This window comes from Galeopterus variegatus, unplaced genomic scaffold, assembly GCF_000696425.1.
Source record: "Galeopterus variegatus unplaced genomic scaffold, G_variegatus-3.0.2 Scaffold55, whole genome shotgun sequence".
Lineage (NCBI taxonomy): Eukaryota > Metazoa > Chordata > Mammalia > Dermoptera > Cynocephalidae > Galeopterus > Galeopterus variegatus.
In genome coordinates, this window is record NW_007726166.1 from 796,137 (window position 1) to 812,801 (window position 16,665).

The 16,665-nt window shown below is 48.4% G+C and overlaps 2 protein-coding genes and 1 long non-coding RNA gene across 6 annotated transcripts in view; 2 read left to right on the forward strand and 1 right to left on the reverse strand.

Annotated features, from left to right (window-relative positions):
• SEPT3 (septin 3) overlaps nt 1-11,290 on the forward strand; it is a 19,363-nt gene extending 8,073 nt beyond the window's left edge. Inside the window, exons 3-11 of one of the 4 annotated variants that reach the window (XM_008574284.1) lie at nt 774-902; nt 1,347-1,428; nt 1,770-1,907; nt 3,277-3,394; nt 4,283-4,378; nt 5,989-6,088; nt 7,308-7,359; nt 7,656-7,749; nt 9,986-11,290. In XM_008574284.1, the coding sequence (XP_008572506.1) occupies nt 774-902; nt 1,347-1,428; nt 1,770-1,907; nt 3,277-3,394; nt 4,283-4,378; nt 5,989-6,088; nt 7,308-7,359; nt 7,656-7,749; nt 9,986-10,051 (875 nt within the window). In that variant the 3' untranslated portion in view covers nt 10,052-11,290. The remainder of the gene's footprint in view (nt 1-773; nt 903-1,346; nt 1,429-1,769; nt 1,908-3,276; nt 3,395-4,282; nt 4,379-5,988; nt 6,089-7,307; nt 7,360-7,655; nt 7,750-9,985) is intronic. The other 3 variants (XM_008574292.1, XM_008574277.1, XM_008574296.1) reach the window with 3 other exon arrangements.
• LOC103591756 lies at nt 4,747-13,193 on the reverse strand. Its single transcript, XR_550607.1, has 3 exons — nt 12,894-13,193; nt 12,670-12,805; nt 4,747-5,119 (listed from the first exon to the last, which is right to left on the reverse strand). It is a non-coding gene; the product is annotated as an uncharacterized LOC103591756 (long non-coding RNA).
• Nucleotides 13,194-13,546: 353 nt separating this feature from the next.
• WBP2NL (WBP2 N-terminal like) overlaps nt 13,547-16,665 on the forward strand; it is a 37,815-nt gene continuing 34,696 nt past the window's right edge. The window contains exon 1 of the mRNA XM_008574308.1: nt 13,547-13,608. Coding sequence (XP_008572530.1) covers nt 13,547-13,608 — 62 coding nt within the window. The remainder of the gene's footprint in view (nt 13,609-16,665) is intronic.

The following is a 16,665-nucleotide window of genomic DNA, read 5'->3' on the forward strand; positions in this document are numbered from 1 at the left end:
AAAAAAAAAAAAAAAAAAAAGGAAAAAAAAAAAAAAAAAAAGGGAGCTGTAGTGAAGGGTATGGAGGCGGGGCTGGGGCCCTACCTGCCCAGCCACCTGCTCCTTTCCCAGGGCCCACTCTGGCATGTATCTCTTCTGGATACTAGGGCTTCTGGGAGCACAATTTAAAAGTCACCACACTAGAATAAGGAGTGGATATGGAGCCAAAAGTTTCTTTGGGTTCAAGTCCCTGGTCTTGCATTTACTAGTTATTTTGCCTTATACATATTTTATGTTAGAAGAGGATTAATCTCTCTAAGAACATCTCAACGGGAGGTAAAGATAGCTCTCCTGCGGGACTCACAGCGCTGATAGAAAGACACATTTTGCTAACAGATGTGAAGTGTGTTATACGCTATGAGGCAATATCAGAATGCAAACTAATTGCATTCTTACCTTTAGTATTGTTAAAGACTGAAAACTTAAGCAAAAAGCCAAACCAAAACAAAATACTGCTGCACTAGACAAATGCAGAGGTTGTCCCCTTTCCCAGTGGTGCTGGGCTCCAGGAAGGAGAGAATGGAATCCAGCTGATGTTTCCCTAAGGCCCTCTCCAGTAAGCAGGAAGCCATTCCCACCTGCCTGCTCTCTCCACTCATCCTCTCCATCCCTCAGCGAGCGGTCAACAGGGGTAGGCCTGGATCACAGCTCTAGAATTCTGTAAGCTCATGGGAGAGGTATTATATGCTAAGGGGGTGGACTTCCTACCTTCTCCTCCTCCTGTCTTGCTGCAGGCCAGAGTGGACTGGGCAAGTCAACACTGGTCAACACACTCTTTAAATCCCAAGTGAGCCGCAAGGCCTCCAGCTGGAACCGGGAGGAGAAGATCCCGAAGACAGTGGAGATCAAAGCTATTGGGCATGGTGAGGACCAGGCAGGGACCTCTATGGGCTTTGTTTAGAGGGGGCCTCTGCCAGAAACGGGAAAGAATGGGTCTTACTGGCAAATAAGATAAATGCGAGGCAACCTCAAGCCAGGATAGAATTGAGCACTCTATGAAGCAAACTCCTTAGACTGCTAGTTCAGGAAAGGGAGACGGGGGGGCATGGAACTTCAAGAAGTGGGACTTGAGCTGGATGACAAATCATAGATAGGATTTAGACAGGTAGAAAGAAGTATTTAGAGGGTATTCCAGGTGCAGGGAAAAGCATGAGCAAAGGTGTTGAGGTGGGGAAGATTCTGGACTCAACTTTTCCAATAATCAGTCCTGAAGAAGGGAAGAGGCCTGGGTTTCCCTGGCTAGCAGCTGCAGGGCACCTGGGGTCAGCTGTAAGACTGACCTCTCTGATGTTTTTTTCACCTCTCAGTGATAGAAGAAGGTGGTGTCAAAATGAAGCTGACTGTCATCGACACCCCAGGCTTTGGAGACCAGATCAACAATGAAAACTGGTATATGTCTGCCTTTGACATTTCTGCCCTAAAGACTCTGCCAGGAAGATTCTTAACATGGTGCAGCTTCATTCACACTGAGAACCATCTGCACCTTCCATGCTCTGCAGGTTCTGATAGCCCAGGCAGAGGTTAGGTCCCCTGGGGAGTTGTACCCTTGCTGACTATCCATGGAAAGCCATCCATGGAAGGCTGAGGGAGAATTGGTCGCAGGTATCCTAGACCCACCAGGGGAGGTAGGAAATGAGAGGGGTGGGAGGGGATTGCTATCGACCATGTCTAAGACGAGCCCCAGGTCCTGTCCTCCTGATGTATCCATCTCCCTGCCCCCCACCCCTCAGCTGGGAGCCCATTGAGAAGTACATCAATGAGCAGTACGAGAAGTTCCTGAAGGAGGAGGTAAACATCGCCAGGAAGAAGCGCATCCCTGACACTCGCGTCCACTGCTGCCTCTACTTCATCTCCCCCACAGGACACTCGTATGTACCAACCCCACCACTCTTGCTGGGCCCGGATCTGGTTTGTGTCACCTGTGCACATTCTGGAATGCCTTGACTCAGTTGGGGAGGGCCAGAGGGGCCAGAATATAGTCATGACCCCGTGACTTTGGGATCCCTCAGACTTTCTCGTGGAAAGTCTACCAGGAGGGTAAAGGTGACCAACATCACTCCACACTGCCCAATGGTGTCCCAGCCCCATAGCATGACTGTACCAGCAGAGAGAACTTGGTGTATGTGAGCAGAGGGCACCTCATGTATTCAACAAGTACCTGCTTTGGACAAGGCCCAGGGTGGGGGGAGCAGCAAGAAGGGGCAGGGCTACAGGAGTGAGGCTGGTGTTTGGGCAGGGTGTGGGACCCAGCTGTAGGCACTTGGAAGGTGGCCAGCCCAGCATGAGAAGCCAGGTGTCTGAGATGAAGTCCGACCACAGTAGAGCACGTTGGGAATGTTGATTGTGAGTAGCAGGTGGGCCCCATGATAGCAAATGATGGAAACAGGCAGAGGATGGAGATCCCAGTAGGCAAGCAGGCAACCTTCCTGCAGGGGGGTGTGTCTCATAACTTACTACTAAGCCCAGCATGTGTGTAGGTGTGTATGTGTCTTAACTTATCGCTAAACCCAGCTGCTGGGCCAGAGCTCAGTTCTTGAGAGGATGGCACAAAGAAGGTAGGCCCCAAATTTTGGAGGAAGCAGGTACTTAGCAGGGTTTCAGTGATGGGGATGGGGGAGGATATGAAACAAGAACCTTGTGCCAGGACCAGGAATCAGTAAAAGGTTGGCTTTATCTCTCCCTAGACCTTGACCCACAGTCAGAGTGAAACAGCAGACAGCCTGACTTAATGAGTCCCCGGATTGTGAACTAGAGCCAGATTGGGGGCTAGGTCCTCAGACTGGGGGAGAGGCAAGGCCCCCAGGTTTCTCCGCAGGACTAACTGGGGGGTCTGGTGGGAGGCCTGGGAAGAAGTGCTGTCCAATAGGCAGAATATGACACACAAGTAACCATGACACAAGGACGTATGGGTGGGGATGATGGTCCACTGATGTTCCCAGGAGAAAGAAATCCCTGGGTCAGAAGAGATGTCATGAAGGAGAGGTTTGAGGTGGGCTTAAAGAGAGGTAGGATTTGCATATGGACCAAGAAGACAAAGGGAGATGGTGGGACAGTGCGCAGGTGGAAGAGTCGGGGACTGTTCTGCAGACTTGACATGGGGGGTGTGTGTGTCAGAGAGGAGAGGTAGAAGGATTCCAAGCCCAGTCCTCCTCCCCCAAGGGTGCCCTGGAGTGGTGGCAGTGGCCAAGTGGGGGAGGGCAAGGTGGCTCTGACATTCCCGCCTTCTCTGGGCCCCAGCTTGCGACCGCTTGATCTCGAGTTCATGAAACACCTCAGCAAAGTTGTGAACATCATCCCTGTCATTGCTAAGGCTGACACCATGACCCTGGAGGAGAAGTCTGAATTCAAGCAAAGGGTGAGATGGCCCCCTTCTCCTCCTGCCTCCATCCCTTCCTTCCCCTCTTTTGGGTCTGAGCCATCTCCTAGCCCTCATCATTCTTCCTTCTTCTGCACCCTTAGCCCTCCCCGCAACTCTCCACCCCAGCTCCTGCTTAACCATGAAAGAGCTGGGGCTGGCGGCATCTCGGGACCAACAATGAAGAGAAGCCAGTGTGGCTCTGGGCTGCCTTCTTCCCACCTCCCAAATCTACCTTTGAAGACATTGAATACATAAATCACCATGAGCATGAGAAATCGCTCCTCATGTTAGGTTACTGGAAGGACTAGACTAATCAGTCAGTCAACCGCCTGCTAGTCCGTATTAGTATCTTCTGTAAGCTCAGCCCTGTGCTGGATGCATGGGCGCAGGCCAGGGGGTATTGGAGAGAAATGTAAAGACAGTTGCTGCCTTTAAGAAACTCACAGTCAGAGGTCATGGATGGCTTCCTGGAAGAGGTGAGACTTAAGCTGACCTTGAAAAGGGCAAACAAGAGGCTTGGGGGCTCACCTCTCCTCCCTGTGAGCAGGAACATCACATGCAGGGGCATGAGCACTGCCCAGTGGGGTCTGAACTTGGCTGTGCTGCTTGTCTAAATCCTAGCCTTGTGGACCCAGGGATGAGCAAGCTGGTTGTGAGGAGCCGGGCCTGAAGCCTGCACTCCTGAGACTCTTCCTTCTCCTGGGCTGTGCTGTAGCAATTGTAGAACCAGGGCCTGCATTTATGCAGGATCTTCCTGCTGACAGGGCCTCAGAGTTCAGAGATGATTGTGAATTATTAAAGGCTAGATTCATCTGATTTCAGCTCATGCACACATGTGCACACACCCCTCTTGACCTTTGGCCCCCTTCTCCTTCTCACCTCTAGGTTCGCAAGGAGCTTGAAATACATGGCATTGAATTCTACCCCCAGAAGGAATTTGATGAGGATTTGGAGGACAAGACGGAGAATGACAAAATCAGGGTGGGTGCCTGGGGCGCCGTTGATGACACAGATGTCCCCTTGCTACACCAGGATGTGTATCATGTACCTCCTCTGTCTTCCTGCTTCACCTTGCCTGCCCCAGGCCAGAAGTCACATGGAAAAAAGATGAGCACTATGACCCTTGCCAGGAATGTGAACACACAAAGGGGTTCCCTGCACCCAGAAAGCTGGTGTTCCCTTCCATTGCCAGAACACACAAAAGCCTCTTCCCCCAAAGGACCTGGCAAAACAAGAGTGTGGGCTGATGGAAGGGGCACCAGGCAGGAAAAGCATCAGGCTGGGGTCCAGGGGAATCTATGCTCTAATGAGACTCTGTCTCTATAAAATGAAGAGGTTAGAGTAGGTGAGTGGCTTATAGGCTTTTATTCCCCTTAGAAGAACACTTTTTGAAAAAGTAAATCTCAGAACTCCAGTGTACAAAACATAAAAACAGAGCTGGTTTGGCTAAGTGACAGGGGCACAGAGTCCTGCCTCCTCGGCAGCCCCTAGGATACCTGCTGTGAATAAGGCACCATGGAACCTGGCTTGGAAACCATCAGCCTGTGTGATTGCTTAGGTCCCTCTCAGTTCTGAATTTCTGCAATCCTGTGATTCTACATCAGCATCCTGGGATGTAGTCTGGGCTTTTCTTGTAACCCACAGAGCACTCGCTGCTTTCGTCTTGAGTCTCCTCCTCCATCAAGAGTGGATAATGTAGTAGAAGCCCCTTATCCAATGTAGCTGTGACAGGCAGTTGGCCAGTTAATCGAAAAAGACAGTTGAAGTGAGGAAATCTTTTTAAAAAGGTGATGTATACAAATCTTAAAAATTTAAAAATAAATATGAAGTTATTAAGTTAAAATAACTTTAAACATATACATCACTTTCATTAAACATTCTTTTCTTGTAGAGCCAAGGTCTCTTCTTTGAGTATAAATCTATTCTTAATGCCAAGCCAACTCACTTTTATAAAGTCTTTTGGAAACATTTAACTTAATTTTCAAAGAAACAACTCTCCACACACACGTCCTCAGCTTGTATAATAGTTAATTTACCCAATGACAATAACAAGTATGCACCAGACAAATAGATTTGGGAGCAGGCAGTTGGCTCTTGGTGAACACAGTCCATCTGGTGGAGCAGAGGGGTCTATGCACACCAGAGGGTGGCCGAGAGCTCATAGTTCAGTGGGCGAGGGCACCTGCCAGTGTAAAGCTTCAGTAAGTCTGGCTGTTGCTTGGGTGGGGGTTGTTTGAGAGAGGTTCTGTTGGTCCTAGTTAGCTCGTAGAGTCGTTCCAAATCAAACAAAACGTGTGGTAAAGCTCTGTGAAAGGTACTAAGTGCTCTCTAATTGAAGGAAAGCTGATTTCCTGAGGTTAACCAGCTAGGCAGTAGTGCGATCAGGGCTGGACCCAGGACTCGTGACTCTCAGTCCAGCGCTCTTTTTGAGAGACAGAGCCTTGCCCTTGCCATGAATGGTGTCACTGAACGAGCATCAGAATTGTGTGGTTCAAGGCTAGAGGCCTGTATGCTGTCCTGCCCTTGGACACTCAGGTCCTAGGAGGATGACTGTGCGTGTGTGTCTGGTTTGTGTTTCTGCCCCTGTCCAGCAGGAGAGCATGCCTTTTGCTGTGGTGGGAAGTGACAAGGAGTACCAAGTGAATGGCAAGAGGGTCCTCGGCAGAAAAACTCCCTGGGGCATCATCGAAGGTAATTCAATGCATCTTCTGGAAGAACTGGCTGCTGGTCAGTTATCCAGCAGCCATTTATTAAGATCCAGGCCAAGGCACTGACCTAGGATATATGATATAAAATGAATGTCAGCCCATAAGGAGCTTGCAGTCCAATGGAGATGATGGTACTCACAGGCCAGGAGCAGTAAGAGACCTGTTTAGCACCTGACTGGGTAGCACTGACTCGGCCTGTCAAAGGAGTTCAGAACATGGAGGTATTAGGAAGGTCTAGAAAAACCTCTGACGGACTGCTGAAGGGTTGTTCAGATCTTGCTGTTTCCATTATCAATGGATGTGACCTTGGACAGGTCACGATTCTGAAGGATTTGAAAGAATTGCTTTAATGATCTCATTCAATATGATAGCCCTACGGGGGGGGGGGTTGAGGGGAGGGGCAGGGGAGGGGGACAGATGTTTTTGTTCTCAGAATATAAGCCATTGAAGCACTTGAATCTCAGGCAGGTTAAGCACCTTGCCCAAGGTCACATAACTTGTTAGTGGTGAAACTTGGATTGCAGACTCTTATATTTTGATTCCAAAACCAAAGCTCATCCCATTGTCTTGTAAATTCTCTCTTTCCTATGACCCAGCGTTGGGATTTTTAAAATAACATTTTCTCATCAAGTACCTTGAACAGGAATTATTTATGAGAATGTCTGTCTCACCCATTAGATTGTGAGACTGAGGATTCATGTCTTAATCCTCATTCTGTTTCCACAGTCCTTGGTAAGTGATTTGCAAACAGTATGTTCTCAATCTGTGTTGAATTGGATTTATCATGTTGTGCGTGACCTTTTTGAGATGGCTCAATTGTGATTTTTTTATGTGTTTCTTTCTTCCAGTCAGATTATAAGTTCCTTAAGGATAGGAACTATGTCTTAGGCCTTGGCAAGTTTCTGAGGTTCTCTCTGTGTTAATTTTCTCTTCTGTAAAATGGGAAAAATAACAGTTCCTATTAGATATTGTTCCACAGGGTCTAGAGCAGTATTGTGCCCATTGTAGCTGTGTAACAAATATTTTTTCAGTGAATAAAATGCAGTGCACTGACGTGAGTAAACCTCTGGAAGGGTTACAGAATGACCTGTCCCATGGCTCCCGTCTCTCTTAAATGCTTCCATGACCCGAACAGAAGTTCACCTCCTGGGTGTTGCTGCATTAATGAAATGACCACCTGTTTTGTTTCATTTTGTTCACAGTGGAAAACCTCAACCACTGTGAGTTTGCCCTGCTTCGAGACTTTGTCATCAGGTAAGATGTCTCCTCTCCCCTGACCCAGATGGTAGGTTTGTTTGGGGTCAGGGGGACATCTGTTCAGAGTCACTCCCTGAAGCTCCAGATAGAGGTCTTTCTGACAGAGCTTCCTGCCCCAGTTCCACCTCCTGTCTCAAAGCAGAAGGGGCTATAGAAGTATCACTGGCCCTCTGGAGCGGGTCCCAATCTTTGGGTCCAGTCCATCGAAGTGATGTATTAGCCTCAGGTGTGGGTCACCACCTCCTCTCCCTGCCTCTAATTGTGGTCCTCTCTTCTCATCCCCTGTCCTTCAGGACTCACCTCCAGGACCTCAAGGAAGTGACACACAACATCCACTATGAAACTTACAGAGCCAAGCGGCTCAATGACAATGGAGGCCTCCCTCCGGTGAGCGTAGACACAGAGGAAAGCCACGACAGTGAACCATGATGACCCCTTCTCTGTGTCATCACACATACCCACTTCTACACACACACACATACACACACACCACACACACCACACACACACATCCTAAATACCACCACCAATCTCCTTCTTCCTTTCAACTCTGTCCCACAGGCCTGTCTGGTATCTGTGTGCATCTTGTCTGCTGTGTGTGTGTGTGTGTGTGTGTGTATGTGTGTATGTATGTGCAGGGGTGAGGCATTTTATCTGTGTGCATCTTGTCTGGTGTGTGTGTGTGTGTGTGCGTGTGCGCGCACGCGCACGCAGGGGTGAGGTATTTTCATTGCCCTCCCTGGGAAGTCCCCTGTAAGTTTGGTTCCTCCATGACTGTCCATTATCTGTCTCCTTCCCTCATGTCTTAGAACAAAGCCATGTGCCTCACTCAACAGGTCTGGGGGAGGTTTCATTTAAAAACGATGGGAGGGGGTGAGCCTCGGGCAACTCTTTCTTATCTCTGAAGCTTCCAATAAACTGGGGCCGCAGGGACTCTCCAAGGACAGGTGGGAGCTAGACCTGGGTGAGGGGCAGGGAGTTCAGGACAACACTCCATTTACATTGGGGGTGGTCAGGGTAAGGCTAAGTCTTCCTGGAAAAAGGAAGGTCATGGGGCAGCAGAGAAGTATGCCAGAGCTGGTTTCCTGCAGAAAGGACTAGTGCCTAGAAGTGGAGCCCCACCGTTCGGTCTGTGTCTAGTTCACTGTCCAGAAGCCACCACCTGTCTCCACTGCAGACCACTGCCTCCCACACCTGCCTTGCCTCTGCTCCTGGCTAGCTGCCTGCTTCTGCCCCCTGCTTTCTCTTTTTCCCTTTCTTTTTCTCCTTTCTTCATACATGCCTTCCTCCCTCCCTCTCTCCTATTAATCCACTTTGGCTTCATTTCTATATTTAGAATTCATGTCCAGTCTACTTCCAAAAATGACTTTAGGCCACCTTAAAATAAAGTCACACCTAAAAGCATGGGACAGTACAAACTGAGATTATAAGAGAAATCAGAGCCATAGAGAGGAATAGGAAAGAAAGTTTCTGCAGCTGAGTTCTGGAATTGGACCTGAGTTTGTAGGCAGCCCAGGCATAGGGAAGGAAACTCAGCGAGTTATGCCATCCTCGGTGTCCAGTTAAAGGAAGAACACGTGCTGCTCAAATGAGACAGCCTTTTTAGGGGCATTAAGTTCTAGAAGAATTAATTCTAAAGTATCAGAAACAATATGCAATATTTGTCTTTCTCAGCGGTTTGGCCTCAGAGACAATTTCTAGATCACACCTCCTTTTCTCCATCAGACTTCTCTTTTATGCTGGCTTCTCTCCTTTTGTCTCATACATGCTTGACCACCTCCTCTTTTCTGTTCTCCCTTACTTTTGTGCTGAAGCTAATTACATTTGTCCATCTTTTTCTGCTTTTCCCCGATTCCCCTCCTCCTGACTCCTGTATACATTCCAATGAAACCCACAATCGTACATTTAGCCTTTTCTTGCCTTCCCCTTAAGTCCAGTATTTATGAATCATTTCCCATTTGTTGTATACATAAGTTACTCTTCTTCCTTTAATCTGTAAGGTTGCTGAAATTCGGGGCCGGGGAAATGATTTAGCCTCAGGAAAGGGAAAACACCAAGTGATACTGTTTACAATAACCTCATACAACCTCCTGTCCCATCTCCTGGTCCAGCCTAGGTGTTTAACTGGTCCTCTATGAATCCCTGCATTTATAATCCCCATTCTTTATCACTCAGGTCCTAGGAAAAAAACAGACTTAAGACCCAAGATTCAGTGGACCAGGAGAAAAAGGTGGGGTGATCAGATCACTAGTGACCCAAAACCTATGGTCTCACTGTTTCCTGGAGGCCTATTTACCAATGCAGCCCTCATCCTCCTTCGCCCACAGGGTTACTCCAGGGTGGGCACCTGGCAGCAGTGTTATAGCCTAGAGGTTACAATGTTTCAACAGAAGAGGGATCCCTGGCTTCTACAGTGAGCAGTCTGAATGGACACATGGGACTGGATGCATAGGACTAACGGGACGATCTAGGGGTGAGGGTGGGAGGCATGGAAGAGGCTGAGTAGGTGAATGGTGCTTGGTAACCTTAAACCATGATCTCAGCCTCCCTGGACAAGCTGTTTTATTTGTCTGCTGCCAGTTGCTGGTCTCCACACCTTCAACCATTCTCAACCCCCCTGCAGGGAGAAGGCCTCCTGGGCACTGTCCTTCCACCTGTGCCAGCCACCCCCTGCCCCACTGCCGAATGAAGCCATTTCAAGCGCTGCTTCTCCCTCCATTCCTCTCAGCTGTTATTGCTGCAGGGCCAAGCCCTTTTTAGTTCTGTGCTTGTCCAGCCTGCCACCACAGCCCCTCAGCAGGTGGGAGGGGCCAGCTGCCTCTTTAGGACAGTTGCTTCCTCCATTTACCCAAATCACTCCTCTCCTCCCGGTGGAATGGAGTTCTCGCCAGCACTGCCCTACTGCATCATCTTTGTCAGCCGGTCCCAGCCCATCTATAGGGTGAAAGAACTCACCAAGAGCTCCTTCTGCCCTTGCAAACCCATACCAGCTACTTGTAACCATCTCCAAGGGCAATGGCATTGCTCCCTACCCATTCATGTGCATGAGCTACTCTTGACTTCCATAAAGGGTCAAGAAAGCAACTTTTCTGCTTGCTAGATTCATTGAGGTCAGCTGAGTGAGCCCCAGTGTGGGACAAGGGTGTCTCCTTTATTGCTGAAAGGTATTTATAAGGGTGGGTCACTACAGATGTGGGGGAGCTAGGGGTAGGATCACTTTAAAAAAAATTACCACTTGCAGCTGGCCCAGAGTGCGGTTAACATGCCCTCCCTACCCCATAAAGGCAGCCACTTAGGAAGAGTGGTTTTCCCAGAGACATTGTTAGAGTTGACTTTTTTATCTCCAAAACTTAAGAACTAAACACACACACACAAAACCCCAGAAACCCACAAGATGTACACTCTAGGAAGAAAAACACCTTTTGTCCACTTAGCAATAAGAGGGATCTCTTCCCACCTACCCCGACTACTCCTACCCCCAGTCCCCACCCCCCAACCCCATTAATGTGAGTAATGAATTAGCCTGGCCACAGGTGGTCGCTGTAGGCTAATGGAAAATACCCAGTGGAGGGCAAAGTCCCCCATCAGATGCATGAATGTTTGCGAATGTCGGCTGCCACTGCCCCACACACTGTTGTTGTTATAGAATCCCTTGCCCACCCCACCCCCACCTGCCATTTCCACCTGGACACAACTTGCTGAAACGCTGGTGACTTGTGGGCCATTCATCTACAACCAAGTCCTGATGGAACAAGAGGCCCAAGCCTAGGGGATGCAAGAACGACCCATTTCTTAAATGTTACCAGTCGCAGCCAACCTTATGGTGACATTAAGGTTAAATTTCCCAATTGAAAACAAGCCAACAAAAAAACTGTAAATGTTGCTAGACTATGTGTTGTACAACTGAACATTGCTGTTTGAACAATAATTGCCTGGCCTGTGTCTTATTTATGCTGCTCGCTCCTTGGCCAAATCAGCCATTACATCATCTCACCCACATGTGGAGGGTGAGATGGGGATCATCTTGGCAAAAAGAAACCACAGATATTAGAGATGACTTTGTGAAGTCAGTTCATCTTCAGTTGGCGTGAGGTCGGACCCCAGTAGTTATTTCCTGGGGTTTTTGTATCCCAAATGAGTGAGGGAGCTATCACACCTGACCTCCAGGGATGCTGTTCTTTGCATAGCCTGTCTCCCTCAGTAAAAACAATGTTTATTTTCACTCAGTTTCTTAGCTTTCTGCCTCCTTTTCCCCAAAGGCATAAGAACCAAATCTATGCAAGAAGTGAACCCATTTCACCTAGTGACTTGTCTATTTTATAGTGAATACCTTTAATTAAGCACTAGCTTTCATATTTCTTGAACTTAAACTAATCCTTCCCGTCCTGAGGTATACACTCTCTTTTGTAACCAGCAACTATCACAACTCTCTCCTGTATATTATTTCTCTGGTTCAAATGTGACAACTGTATGTGATTATGTTGGGGGCCTCAACATTCTGTAGCGTGAGTGCAAGGGTTAGACGAATGATGGGAAGTGGTTTGGAGGCGTCAAAGTTGGAGAAAGATGAGTCAGGAGGCTCTTGGAGTCATTTAAGTAAAATGATGAGGGCGGGAACTAGAGTGGCACATGACACTGAGATGGAGAGAAGTGAGATTTGAGTGACCAAGTTTGTTGAACATAAAATATCACAGGTAAAAGAAACCTAAGAGCTCTTCTAGTCCAGTGCCTTCATACAGATATGGAAACTGAAGTCCTGAGCACACAATCATCTTGCCCAAGGCTGCACTTAATTACCAGCGCAGGATAGGGGCTAGATCTCAATGCTTGTTCCACGAGTTCACACCATTCCTACCATATTTCATTTGTTCTCGAAAGTCTTGTACTTTAAAAAAATTTTCTGATATCAGGATTGTATTAGTCCGTTTTTGTGATACCTCAGACTGAGTAATTTATAAAGAAAAGAGGTTTATTTGGCTCATGAATCTGGGACAGCTGCATCTGGTGTGGGCCTGCTTCTACTCATGGTGGAAAGCTGCGGACAGCTGGCATGTGCAGATCGCATGGTGAGAGGAAGCAAGAGAGAGGGGAGGTGCCAGCCTCCTTTAAACAACCGGCTCTGGAGGGAACCAATAGATAATTCACTCATTACCCGCCCCTTTCCAGGGCATTAATCCATTCATGAGGGGATCCGCCCCTATGGCCCAAACAGCTCCCAATACTGCCACATTGGGAATCAGGTTTTGGGATGAGCTTGGGGGGAGGGGGCGGACAATATATCCACATTCTATCACGTATACATCTTACCATTGATGGCATGTCAGTTTACTTGGCAACTTTTTTTTCTCAGTGATACATTAAAAAACGGTGCATCTGGTACTTGACTGCATCATAAATTCGACGAAATGCGGAAGTATTTCCCTTTGTTTGAAGACCTCTGGTGCTATTTGTAAAGTGTAAAGGAAGTAAGACTGATCAACATTCTAGTCGTCAAAGCGGTTCTGGTATAACGCGTCCCGCCGGATACTTACAGTCAGTCACCCTTTAGAAGAGGGAGGCCGCGGACTCACTTGGTGGAAACTCACTTTCGACTTCCTGACCCCGCTCACCCGTCCTTTCCCGGACGTCACCTCGCAAGACGACTGGCTCCGGTTCTAGGCCTTCTCCGGTAGAATCAAGTCCCGTTGGCCTTTCCGAGAGGCGAGGACTCTTTCTGGACGCTTATTCCGAAAGGCAGAACCTTCCTGACCGGGCAGGAGAGTGCACAGGGACATCCTGGCAGGGGTTCTGGGGATGGCTGCTTTTAACTTTGAGTCCTGACAGGGTCAACCCAAGTCCAGACCCGCAGGCTGCCAGACCCGCTGGGCGCCACCGCAGGGGCGAGAGGGCAGGGGCGAGAGGGCAGGTGCGGTAGCCAAGGCCACTTAGCCGTCGCTCAGCAATCCGAGCTCTGGGGGCGGAGCCAATTCCCTGGACCTGCCCCTCTTTCCCGTCAGGGGCGGGTCTCAACCCCGACCCCCCCCCCCCGGCCCGGCCACGCCCCTCACGTGACCAGCCGCCTCGTCCACTCACTCGTCGTCCTTGCGCCATAATCTCCTCCCTCTCTTCCAGGGCCCCGCCCCACTGCTTGGCGCAGGCCCTGCCTCTTCCCATCCGCCGGGCGGCGGGAGGGGGGCGGAGCAAGATGGCGGTGAATCAGAGCCACACCGAGGACCGCCGCGGGGCCTCCATCCCTTACGGTGAAAGGTGCCTGAGGGGAAGCCCGGGTTGTGTTGTCAGGAGAGGGAAGAGACGAATGAGGGCTCTCGAGCCCTCAGCAAATCAGGGACGTTCCCGCCTTTTCCTGGCGCGCGATGAGGAGGTGGAGTGTGGATCCTTCCGGAAGGTCCCGAACTCTCAGGAGCCTCTCCTTGGCCCTTGGAACTTTGGAAGGTTCCTTTTTTCCCTTCTTCCCTTCCAGGGAGATAACTGCTCTTACTTTTTTGAAAAGATCGGGGCCGAAAGTGGAGACGCCGTGGAAGAATGGCGCACTCTGGGCCTCGCACGGCGCTGTGGGGCTCGCGCCAGTCGCTCTGCGCCCTCCAGTGCCGGCCGCTCGCCCTCAGCTCCTGCCTCAGTCAGGCTCCGTGGGGGCGTCCATCTTTGCCTACGAGGCAGACTCGTGCCCTAAGGCATCGACTCCACCTCGCGCCCCTCCTTCCCTCCCCGTTTTCCACGGTCGTTCTTGGTCTCCACAGCTGTGCTTTTCTGAATTGGGCTCCTCTGTGCTCTGATTTGCCCTCGTTTTTCTTTTCTCCCGCCTGGCTGGGAGACTCTCACTCAAACAGAATACCGTGCTCGGGGGGGACTGAGCACAACGAACTCATTCGAATGCATTTGTCAGGAGGATCCAACAAGACAGTACCACATGCTCATGTCCAGATCGTTTTTCTATGCTTTCTTCCCCCAGAACGCTTTCGTGACAGATTTAGACGGGTAGTTGAAGTTGTACGTCCTCACTTGCTCCTTATGCTGTTTTGTTCAATTTGGTGGTAGATGACTGGTCGCCCCTCTGACCGCGATGTCTCCGTGCGCACTGACCGGGACACTTTGACTTGTGTGCCTGTCATTCATTCTGTGCTGTGAAGCCATTTCTAATCTGGTGTTTGGGTGTTTTCTCACTCGGGCTACGTCTGTGTCTGTCTGCTTTGCTGTTTGTGTGTTGGAAGCAGGGTTTTTAAAAATTAACTACAACATACACTGATTTTATAGTTTTTAAAATTATCTTTTTGGGGTCCATTCTGTGTTCTTGAATACTTAATAATAGCATTTAATGAACATTTAAATATGGCAAGCACTGTTGTTAAATCTTTATACTTATAACCACTTTACGTACAATTAGGATCAGTACTATTTCCCTTATTTCACAGGTGGGAAAACAAACACAAAGAGAAGTAATTTTCTCGAAATCATATGGCCAGTTGCATGTGAGAGAGAGATCTTGGATTTGGATTTGAACTTAAGTACTGTGATTAACTCCTGTACTCCAGCCGTCCCTCAAAAAAGAAATGTTTCTCTGCTTTCACCTCACCACAATTCCCCTTTTAGGAATATATCCCAAAGATATATATGAAAGGTGGGCAAAGATATGTTTTCAAAAATGTTTACTGCGGGAATGTTTATAGTAATGCCCCCCAAACCCCCAAATACCCCAGATTGGGGTTTGAGCAAAGATTTATACACACTGGAGTACCAGCCATTGAAATTAATGATGTAGATATTGACACTGGGAAGCTGTGATATTGTGAAAAAATATGTATTTGGTCTTCATCCCGTTTCCTGTATACAACTCCTAAAATTCTTAGAATCTCCAAAGTGGTATCTTTTCATATCCTAATGAGTTGACTGATGGCTGGCTGCGCCTAGGTAGCTTCGGGATGGGGACTGGTCACCTGGTCTCCAGAAAGACCAAGGTAGTCTCACCCCCAACTTTGGGGAGGGAAGAGAGGTTGAAGGTTAAGCCGATGACCAATGGCCAGTTTAGTTACTCATTACCATGATTATCATTTAGTTACTCATGCCTGTGTAATGAAGCCTCCATAAAAACCTGAAAGGACACGGTTTGGAATGCTTCCAGATAGTTGAATGCGTGGCGGTTCCTGGAGGGTGGTGCAACCAGGGAAGGCGTGGAAGCTCCACAGGCCTTTCCCTGTACCCTATGTGTCTCTTCATCTGTATCCTTTATAATAAACTGGTAAACATAAGTATGTTTCCCTGAGTTCTGTGAGCTGTTGAAGCAAACTAATCGAACTCAAGAAGGGAGTTGTGGGAACCCCAGTTTGTAGCTAGTTGATCAGAAGCCCAGGTAAAACGACCTGTGGCTTGCAATTGGCATCAGAAGTGGGAAGTGGGGGTTAGTCTTGTGGGACTGAGACCCACTGTGGGATCTGGCACTATCTCCAGGTAGGTAGAGTGGGAGTTGAATTGGAAGACACCGGCTGGTTTTTGCTGCAGAATTGCTTGCTTGGTGTGTGGGAAAAAACCCACACATCTGATGTCAGAATCGTGTTACGAGAGTATAGTGCAAAAAACTGAATACTTTGTGTGTTTTTTCCACTCTCTCAAGAGCATTCTCAATATATTGGTAAGTGAGGAAAACAAGTTACAGAGCAGTTGGAGGAAAGGTGTATTTCCATAGGGAAAAGTGCAGAAGGATACATAATGGATGCTGGAATTTGGGGTAACAAAAATTTCCCCTAATTTTTCTACAGTGACTCATATGTTATAATTTGAACAAGTTTTAAACACTGGACAAAATAAAACAATGTTTTCCCTTTTTGCAGTAGAGTCTGTCCCATACATTCACTTCTCAACTACGATCAGAAAAAGATCTACAAAACAAAGCCAAGATGTGATGAATTTCTCAAGTGGTTATTGTGACTAGACAGAAGAAATCTTCGCCTTTCCAAGGTATTTCTTTAAGGTAGTTCCTAGATAGGAAGCCAAAGCACTGACAGGGCCTTCTTTGGTGAGAGGGAAGCGGAGAAACATTGCTTTTCTTTTCTGAGGGACAGCTGGAGTAGAGGAGTTGATCATAGTATCTAAGTTCACTTTCAAATCCAAGCTCTCTCACAGGCACCTGGCCATATGATTTTGGGAAAATTACTTCTCCTTGTGTCAGTTTTCCATTTATATATATATTTAACAAATATAAATATACATTAAAATATATTTATTGCGGGCTGGCCCGGTGGCGCACTGGATAGTGCGCTGCTTGGGAAGTGCGGTGGCGCTCCCGCCCGAGGGTTCGGATCCCACATACAG